At 35.3% G+C, this 10,875-nt stretch overlaps 1 protein-coding gene across 1 annotated transcript; it reads left to right on the top strand.

The window, feature by feature from the left end:
• Positions 1-1,027: 1,027 nt before the first annotated feature.
• On the top strand, positions 1,028-7,212 carry LOC136224935 (DNA replication licensing factor MCM4). The gene is made up of 18 exons (XM_066013361.1): positions 1,028-1,123; positions 1,214-1,906; positions 2,392-2,520; positions 2,616-2,697; positions 3,415-3,547; positions 3,638-3,709; positions 3,826-3,948; positions 4,040-4,153; positions 4,260-4,472; positions 4,593-4,691; positions 4,991-5,151; positions 5,385-5,481; positions 5,569-5,730; positions 6,103-6,183; positions 6,269-6,347; positions 6,447-6,583; positions 6,668-6,721; positions 6,811-7,212. Exons 1-18 carry the CDS (start codon positions 1,087-1,089, stop codon positions 6,883-6,885), a joined length of 2,541 nt encoding a protein of 846 aa, XP_065869433.1. The 5' UTR covers positions 1,028-1,086; the 3' UTR covers positions 6,886-7,212.
• The last annotated feature ends 3,663 nt before the right edge of the window (positions 7,213-10,875 follow it).

Genomic DNA, 10,875 nt, shown 5'->3' with positions numbered 1-10,875 from the left:
CTTTCAATCAATTATAATTGTATGTAGTAAACCCCTACTTATCAAATTAATTAATTGTAAACATCATATTTAGTAAAAAGATTACTTATTTCATCTTCTTCTGAAATGGTATATTTTATCATTCCAAAAAGAATCTTAAAATTTCTCTATAAGAAACTGATTAAAAATACAAATTCAAATGAAATAAATACAATTCTATTAACAAAATCTTATGTTCGAAGATAATTCTTTTGACTGCTATATAAAGTTATAATTGATTGAGAGTTCATTGTATCAAATTAAAAAGATCAAGAACGTCTGAAAAACATAGATGGATTATGTGCAAGTGTAAATCAGGGGCGGATCCAGCCCAGAGCCCGAGGGCCGAACCCCCACCCCCCCCTCCCCTCCCGGCCATCGGCTCCGTCCTTGAGTGTCGTTATTTTTATCCCGTGTAGCCCCCCAAATATTACTATATATTTAACCTATGTAGTATTATCTCAAAAGTTTAAAGTAGTTGATTTGGTTAAGAGCTTTGTTTTAAGGTGAGAGGTCATGTGTTAAACCATACCAAACTCATTTTTTGTTTTTATATGAAGTTATTTTTATTATATCTCTTTTTTTAAGAATTTATTATCTCTTTTCTATAAAACAAATCAATTTTTTATTTTGAGATTCAAATTTAACTTAATTTCTAAATTAAATTTTATGAAAATTATAAAAAAAAATTATAGTTAAAAATAAAAAAAAAGTGTGAAAATGTTACAATTTTTAGCCAACATACCAAAACCATAAAATTTAAGTGTGCTAAAATCTTAAAAAAAAATTTCCACCCCTAACTGGACTTCGAAAAATTACTCCCAATAATCGGACTAAAATCAGACCCTCCGGACGTCGATTCCTCGATCCGCCACTGATGTAAATCCGTCTACAGTTTTAACCAGGCTTTCATGGGCTTGATAAAACAGACCAGCCCATTAGAGCCCGCTGAGAATTTTGGCGCGAAAATCGTATCCATTTCCCGCCAATTCTGCCCAGCAAAAACAGTCCCGCGCAAACATTTCCCAATCTCCGATCGCACCCTCTACTCCGTCTCTGCGTCCAGCTATGGCCTCCGATCCTACTCCACCTCCCTCCAACAATGGTAATCATATCTTCTTCTTTTCTGAGTTTGTGTTTCTATCTATATGCATAGCCATGCGTGTAAGAACTTGTGTTCTTTAAATTCCTGTAGGGCCTTCCTCTCCAGATGATTTTCAATCTAGCCCAATCAGCAACACAATCTCATCCGCTGCTGATGATTCGCAAACCAGTCCAATCGCGAACACAGTCTCCTCCCCTGCAGCTCGAGGAAACAGACGCAAACGTGGATCCGCTACGCCATCTGACTTTGCCACACCACCACCTCCGACATCCCGATTTGCCGCATCAGAATCAACCCCGACTCCGCGCAGGAACAGATCCAATGGCCGCCAAGCAGCGGTTTCTACGCCCTCCTCCATGTCTGAAGGCATTCCGTCTTCTGACGGAGGAGATGATATGGAAGAGGCCACGGCTACGTTCGTTTGGGGCACGAATATCAGCGTGCAGGATGTCAAGGCTGCAATCCAGATGTTTCTGAAGCATTTTAGAGATAATAATCACAGTCAAGGTACTGAGATTTACGAGGAAGGGAAGTACATGAAAGCCATAAACAGAGTTCTAGAAGTTGAAGAGGATTGGCTTGATGTTGATGGAAATGATGTGTTTGATTATGATTCTGATTTATATACCAAGATGGTTAGGTATCCGCTTGAGGTTTTGGCCATTTTCGATATTGTGCTGATGGATATTGTGAGTGTGATTAATCCTTTGTTCGAGAAGCATGTGCAAGTGAGAATTTACAATCTTAAAACCTCCATTACTATGAGAAATCTCAACCCTTCAGGTAATTTTCTTTAATTAAATATTAGCCCAATTTAGTACTTATCCTGCTTTTAATGTTAATAGGTTCAATTGTGATTGAGGATTGTTTGAAGTGAAAATGTGGGATATCTGATGCTTTTAGGTAAAAGTCAGTGGGTCACTGCAGAATCTGAAACCAATTTAAGGAGTTACTGCTAGTTTTCAATAGGTTGCTGAATGATATATTTTCCAATTGGTTTTGTGGTGGGACCCCTCCCCGGACCCTCGCTCAGCGGGGACGCGTAATGCGACCGGGCCGCTTTTTTTTTTTTTTTTGTGTGGATTGAAATTTGAAAAGTATGTTAATTTTTTTTATTTTTTTTATTTTGGTGAATTCATGCCTTTGGTGTTGGGTTTCCTTTTCGCTTTCTTGTCTTTTAGTTGTTGGATATCATTGGTTTTCTATTTATTTATGACAGAATTGTATACTGTCAACCAAGACTGAAATGAATTTTGTTATTTCTTTAGATATTGAGAAGATGGTGTCACTCAAGGGAATGATAATTCGTTGCAGTTCTATAATACCAGAGATCAGGGAAGCAATATTTAGATGCCTCGTGTGTGGTTACTTAACTAACCCCATTGTTGTTGATAGAGGTAACTGCAGGAAGCTGTTGCTTAGCTTGACTGCATTTTAAGCTTTCCATTTTTCTGTGATATTATGCTGCTTATTGACTTATTGAAGTAATCAGGTCGGATAAGTGAACCTACAGCGTGCTCAAAGCAAGAGTGTCTTGCTAAGAATTCTATGACATTGGTTCACAATAGATGCAGGTAGAACTATCTTTGCTTACCTTGTAATCTTGTTTCTTTCTGGATAGAAAATATTTCATACTTTCATGATTTACTACTGTTTTTACTACATAGATTGCACCAGTCTACCTTCAATATATGCTATGATGCACTTCTGCACATGTTTACACTTTACACCAGAAGCTATATTATTATGGAAATTATTCCCATAGTTGAGCTTCTGTTACCTGATGGATAAGTCGACTTTCATTTTCACTTGCCTGTATATAATTCTGTTAGGCGGCATATCTGTTCGATGCTCCCCCTTCACCTGCACATCAGTAATTAAACAGTGTTATTCGGTTGAATATCCTTTTTGTCACTGCACAAGTTCTTTTAGAAACAATTCTGTTTTGTTTAACTGAATTTAATTTTAATATGCAGATGTATGTGCTGAGACTTTTTCTTTTTTTTATAAACAAGGTAGTCCAACAGACTTGAGTATCATATATATTTGACTAAATTTGACTTGCATCTATCAGAAAGAATTAGATCTGACCTATAGTTGTGAAGGTTCCAGATAAAGTTCTACATGAGAAATGAAGTTATGGAACATGAGCTTCTGGAAGGATTGGATGACGATCTATTCCTATTTTTGTTAAATGATCATGTCAACTATCATTCTTATGCCTTCAAATATCAGAAATGTGGTTGCACAATATTCTTGAATAATCATTGACCGAGCCTGCTTAAAATCAGGTTTGCTGATAAGCAGATTGTGAGGCTCCAGGAGACCCCTGATGAGATCCCTGAAGGAGGAACACCACACACGGTGAGCCTGTTGATGCATGACAAGTTAGTGGATGTTGGAAAGCCTGGTGACAGGGTGGAGGTGAGACCAGCATTCATCATACTGTCCAACTCTACATAAGACTCCTGAAATTCTGCTTCGTTTGTTGATTTCTTTCTGGTTTCCTAATAGGTTACTGGAATTTATAGAGCTATGAGTGTTAGAATTGGGGCCACCCAGAGAACTGTAAAATCCTTATTCAAGGTACGTATGACTATCTTTTCCATTATATGAGTTGAAGCCTCTTCAGGCATGTGTTTAACTCTCTTTTTCCAGAATGATGTCAGTTCAATGTAATGACTTTTCACTTTTGGTGGCAGACTTACATCGATTGTCTTCATATAAAGAAAACGGACAAGTCAAGAATGGTAGCTGAAAACCCAATGGATATTGATGATACATCACGTAGGGTGGAGGATGATCCCCAATTTGATGAGGCCAAGGTATATAGACTTAAAATGTCCATCCGTCCAGAAAGAAACTTTGTCCATGTTGTATACTTTGATTTGATCACATTGCTGATTGAAATTTCAGATAGAGCAATTGAAAGAGCTGTCAAAACAGCCTGATATATATGATAGACTAACGAGGTCTCTGGCACCTAATATCTGGGAGTTGGATGATGTGAAGAGAGGTCTTCTTTGCCAGGTATATATTTAAGTTTGACATGAGCACCCATGGATGAATTTTGTAATTCTGGTGTACGTGAATTACAGTATTGGTAATGGTGGTTAATTGATTGCACAAAATGCAGCTCTTTGGTGGGAATGCGGTGAGGTTGTCATCTGGTGCTAGCTTACGTGGTGATATCAATATCCTTCTGGTCGGTGATCCTGGGACCAGCAAATCCCAGCTGCTCCAATACATACATAAATTATCACCCCGCGGCATCTATACTAGTGGAAGAGGGAGCTCAGCTGTTGGTTTGACTGCTTATGTTGCCAAAGATCCTGAGACAGGAGAAACGGTACAGTTCTGTGTTTGGATTCTCATATATCTACGTCATCTTTTTTTTAAGTACATCATTTATCAAGAAATCACTTGTAAAGGTATGCTATTTGTTGATATTTATGATGTAATTCTATAGGTTCTGGAGAGTGGTGCACTTGTTCTGAGTGACAGAGGAATTTGCTGCATTGATGAATTTGACAAAATGTCTGAAAATGCAAGGAGCATGCTACACGAGGTTGGTTGAATTTTCTTTTCAGCAACTTTGCAAGCGCCTTGTCTTATTTTTTATTCAATAAAAAAAATTCTCTATGAAACTGTTATTGTGAGATTGCTGGTGGTAAGATGTTCGAAGTGCAGGCACATATTTTTGCAAAGTTGTATAGGATTCCGATTTTTTGACCTGTTGACAAAATTCAGAAAGTATGCATTTCCCTAGAAAAGATCTTTCCTGAGTTAAATTTTTGACTGAATGCCAAGCATTTAAGTGTCAGTTTTCTCATAATGGAAGAGTTAAACTCAGTTTTTATTTTCCAGGTGATGGAACAACAAACTATTTCCATTGCAAAGGCCGGAATCATAGCTTCTCTTAATGCTAGAACATCAGTGTTAGCTTGTGCAAATCCTATTGGTTCACGCTACAATCCTCGATTATCTGTGATTGACAACATACACCTTCCTCCTTCCTTGTTGTCCAGGTAAGAATAAGAACCATATACAATACAACCTGGGGCAGCAGAAAGTTTTATGATTGTGCATCTTATTTTGAACATATATGGCAGCACAAAATGTGTTGCGATTTTCTTCTACATACATCTAATGATTTCCTTCATTTTATCTGCTATTAGTAAATAAATGACAAGCGAAATAGATCTCCTTTGGAGGCTATTAATGCTAAATTGGTCTATCTAATCTCTGGCTTCTTTGTCAGGTTTGACCTAATATATTTAATTCTAGACAAGGCTGATGAACAAACAGACAGGCACCTGGCCAAGCATATTGTTTCATTGCACTTTGAGAACCCTGAGGTTTGGTGGTTTATAACAAACATCTAGATGAGCCTACTTTGAGTAATCCCCCTGGAGGTTGATAAGTTGAATTTTGTCCCCTTGCAGAGTGCACAGCAGGATGTACTAGATGTTGGTACATTAACTGCATACCTCAGCTATGCTCGTAAGTATATTCACCCACAGTTATCTGATGAAGCTGCTGAAGAGCTGACTCTAGGATATGTTGCAATGAGGAAGAGAGGAAATTTCCCGGGTAGTAGCAAAAAGGTCTTAAAATTGTTCTCTACTATTCACCCTTTCTGCTATGCATTTTTTTTTTAATAGAAGCAGTATCAATACAAATCTTTTAGCCTTTAACAACAAGGAACTTTCTCCTTTATTTCTTTTTCTAACGTGTTAGTGGTATGGTTATGGCACTTGTATGCGATATTTCTGTTGTTTTGTTTAATTGTATTTGCAGGGTATGTTGTTCATCTCTTATTTAATTGTCATAAGATGTCATATTGACTATTTTATTCCTTAAATTTGCCAAATTAATCCTTTTTCTTTTTCTAACATTTTTAAGATGATAATCTAACTCTGGTATATGAGCCTAAAAGACTCTTTCTTGGACTTAATGTTGTCACTTGTGTTGTTCAGGTAATAACTGCAACACCAAGGCAGATAGAAAGTTTAATACGCCTTAGTGAAGCTCTGGCTCGGATTCGTTTCTCAGAATTGGTTAGTGTAGCTCCCTTTTGAGTCAAAGAGTGTAAATTGATTTGGGAGAATTACAGTGTCAGAAAGTCAAGGTTACTTTATGCAGGTTGAGAAGCATGATGTAATTGAGGCATTCCGACTGCTGCAAGTTGCAATGCAACAGTCAGCAACAGATCACGCCACCGGTAATCCTCATTAGTAACCCCATTTAGTTTCTGATTCAAGTTCTCTGGCATGACTAACATGATTGTAATGATGCTTTTTCTGCCTTGTCATGTTTAAAGGAACTATTGATATGGATCTCATCACAACTGGAGTTTCAGCAAGCGAAAGAATGAGAAGAGAGAATCTCGTTTCAGCAACTCGCAATGTGATCATGGAGAAGTTGCAACTTGGGGGACGTTCAATGCGCTTGTTGGAGGTAAGAAAATTGCTGATAATTTTAACTTTGCATAATCTATCTAGTTAAGTTTGATTCATTATGCTTCTTTTTATTCTTAAATAGTTGTTGGAAGAGCTGAAGCAGCAGAACTCCAACATTGAAGTTCACCTTCAAGATGTAAGTATATATCTCTCTCTCAGTATCTCTGTTGCAGATATGAATATGATGGTGAAACTAATCGGCTCCTATTTTCATGTTTATTTCAGGTGAGGAATGCGGTAACAGATTTAGCAAGTGAGGGAGTTGTAGTTGTACATGGTGATAGCGTAAAAAGGATATAATGTAAATTTGGAGAATAAATCAAAAGAAAGAAATTGGCACAGCCAGATCTAACCCATGAAAGAGCCAAAACCAAAAAAGCACTGTCACCTGGATATGTTAGTGTGTGACAAGGAAAAAGTTGTCCAATTTTGGTATGCAAATGCAATGGTCCTTATCTGTAAACTATTTTCATGATATTATTAGAATGATTTTAAGTTAAGTAGCTCTCATTAGGAGTTGTGTTTTGAGTTTGACATCATTTTAACATTTTCATGCCGTAGCCTGTATCTTGTATCGATAATGTTCAACATTGAAAGAAGAAACTCTAGTTTAGTGTTCCATTGACAAACCACTCCACCATTTTGCATTTTTTAGTTAATTCTCTTAGTTTTTAAAATAGTGTATGCTATTGCTAATAGCTTAGTTATTTTGGCTTAGTTTACGTCAGATTATTAGCATGGGTTATAAATAACAGTGTTCATATTGGACAAAATGTTGTCAAGTGTTTCTATTTGCGGCTTAAAATCCCCAAGATTGTGAAGCCAAAAATCCAATCAACCAAGGATGATTCATGAGAGCAATAAATTGGAAATCAAACTGTTTTAATAAAGTTCATTCAAATTGTAAAAAGCCCAATTGTGTGAAATTTGTAAAATAAACCAAAACAACCTCCAAAATAACGGTTAGGAATGGGATTATTACATTAGATATTGATAAGTTTGATATGTGAAAATAAATTAAATTTCATTTAAAATATAGTAATTTAATTTGTATCTGTCTATAAGATAATGTTTTTTATTGAAACAATTAAGAACAAATTAGGTGTTAGTTTCTCGAAAAATTTTGTATTTTGAAAAATATTGAGTAATTTTGTAAGAGAAAATAAAATATTTTATTTTCTAATGTTGGATTACAATACCAAAAAATGAAAAAAAATGAGTGAGTGAACTATTTTAAAAAAAAGTAAGGAAGAATTGAGGAAAATGTTACTCTTAAAAAAAAAACTAAAACATTATTCCCAATTTTTTCATATATTTTTAAGTTAACTTATCTAAATAAACAAATATCGAAAAATCAAAAAAATATTGTCATGTATAATATTTTTTGGTAAACAAACGAGGTCTTATAAGAGAATATATAAACCTCACAAACTCAAAAAAAAAAAAAAAATTGTAAAAACTTTCATGTCAAGTTTTTCTTATCTCTTTATTGTTTGTTTTGCTTTCTTTTTCTTTTTCTTTCTTCCTTACTCATTTAACAAAATGAGCATGTATATTTATAGGCTTTAAATCAATTTCCACATGGGAATATAAAATACATTTATTGCAAAATCATGCTTTTCCATATGTTTTATTCAATTTAATATAATGAATTAATGGTTAAGCTTAATAATCTTCTCTTTAACTATTAATTCCACACCACTCCTCCCTTCATGCCCTTTTACGACTAATGATCAGTTGATTTTACAAGAGTCGTTTTTCCTACAAGATAAACAAAGTACCCATTTTTTTGCTACCATCAGAATAAAAGAATCTTGCATTATCTTTAGATATTTTTCTCGACCAACAAAACTACACCCAATTTATGTAAGAGTGTTTCAAGAGATCATATTCTTAAGAGTGTTTCAAGAGATCATATTCTTCTTCAAATCTAATCGCTATCGAACATTATTTAGTGTTCGTACCACTCCATCAAACATTCATACCTTCATTGTTCCTAATCCCAAGACTTTGCACGGGCCACCATTGCCCATAAACAGAACCTCACCTTCACCGAGTCTTAAGCTTGAAAACATCTCGTTCTTAGAATACATGTGAAAATAACAAGCATAGTAAAGTATCCAATCTGAATCCTTTTCCTCTTATTGACTGTGGTAATTGTGAGTGCATCTACTTCATCATCATCACCCATATACCTGACATGCGACTTCTTTGGTGTTGCTTCTCCTTGTTCTGAACTTTCTGTTTTGTTATATATATTTTTTTTAATGCAGACCTCATATTTTATATGCCATTTTTATTGCAAAATAGTAGATGATATTCTTTCTGGATTTAAATTAGGACTATAAGCTCCATTTGTTACTACGAACTACCAGACCTACTACAGTTGGCTCATCAACTTTGGCCAGTTGACCATTAATGCAATTCTTATTCAAACAAGGAATTTTTAATCTCCTTTTGATTTATCTCATCATATCCGTACGACAGAGCCTCCTAATTTTTTTTATATGAACTCAGTAACAAGCATAGAAAAGTTATAACTAAATAATCATCATCCATCTAATCATCAATATTCTATAACTTCATAATGATCCTACGGAATTCCTCGAGATTAGGTTTAGTGGATTTACATTCTTCCAAACAAAGTTCCTTGAATGTGATCCTTACTAAAAAAAATCTATTTGTGATTGATTTAATCATATAGATTGACTCCAACTTGAGCCAAACACCAACACCAGTGATTTATTCACGACTTATCTCAACATTTTGTTCAATAGAAAAAGGGAACAAAACTAAAAATGCCTTTTGAGCATTTTCTTCCCACCGCCTTCCATCATGGTAGCAAAATTTTTACTTATACCAAACAATGTCTTTTCTCATCTTTTTTGAATGAAAGTGACCCACGTCTTGAGTTTCCATAGAGCGAATATATTTTTTATGTATGAAATTTCTCAATATCAAACTTCATTGATGAAACCATATTGTTCACGTCTTGGAATATCAATCTATCCTCAACCATTATTCACAACTCATATATTCTAAAATTTATATGAATGGGGATTCAAACATTATATTTAAACTCCACTTAATTTATTTTCCTTAATTTTGCCTAACTAATATATTTTCGTAAGTTATAGAGACTAAAACGTAAGGAATTTGCCCAAAGTCAAATTAATGTTGCTCCTAGGTTATTGATTATTTAGTTTGATCATAATATATATTATGAATATAATTTATAAATATAAATGTTTATATATTGGTTGAAGATGAGTAATTTTGGAAGTAAGAATTAGAATTATTGACAATTGTGGAATTGATGGAAGAGTGTTGTGCAGTCAGATTGTTAATTACAGTGTGGAGTCCTCACATGGACTGCGATTTTATTGAATATAAACGTGCATTTTTATGCAGGATTGACCTTAGTTAGTGATAGGTGCGGCACCTAGGTAGAGCTTATATGACGAAATATATATATGTTATGATAAGTGCGTTATGACTATGGATGTGATCTTCCTAAATGCTCTATCTCTACTAGACGCTACGACTTAGGGGCAAGTGTACCCCGTCGTATCAAGTAATAATCTGGTTAAGACCGGGTATCGAATCCACGGGATTTATAACTACAAGTACTAAACGACTCGGTTTTATACGTTATCTAAGCGGTGAATACTTTGAGTTGATTCGGGGAACAACTACAAACTACTCCTAACTACGGTGAGACAAATTTATATAACAAAAACTCTACGGAATGATGCGGATGGTGATAAGTTATAAATATGACAAACAATGACTCCCAATATATATACGGTTAATGATTTACTCTTGCAATGACGACTACGTGTAGTGTGACCGACCCATGAAGTACTTAGACTACGTGGTTCCTAGTCAAGGCGTGTCTAATGCTTGGGATCAGAAATTAGGGCACGTAAGTTCCGTGGTTTGTCAATTCCTACGGTTTCCGGAGCGTCACGTCCGGTAAGGCAACACCTATATGAATCCCTAAAGATAGCCCGAATGGCGTCGAAAATCGCGTTCTCCTACACAATAATCAATTACGAGTATCAAAACAGGTAGCAAACATCAACACATATATAGAAAAAGAGATTATGAATCATAAATTATAAATATGGAGAATGTAAATATGAAATACAACCAAGCCTAGTACATAGGAAGAGTACAAGCTAATTAGCAAGTGAAAAGGGAAGAATCCACCCTCGGAACTAGCTAACCAGACTCAAGGCCGTCTCTTAGGACTTGGAGGTGGAGCTTTCGAGCTTGGTGAACGGAGAT

This window comes from Euphorbia lathyris, chromosome 3 (genome assembly GCF_963576675.1).
Source record: "Euphorbia lathyris chromosome 3, ddEupLath1.1, whole genome shotgun sequence".
NCBI lineage: Eukaryota > Viridiplantae > Streptophyta > Magnoliopsida > Malpighiales > Euphorbiaceae > Euphorbia > Euphorbia lathyris.
The sequence above is the reverse complement of the archived record's forward strand: the minus strand, read 5'-3'. Positions and strand labels throughout refer to the sequence as shown.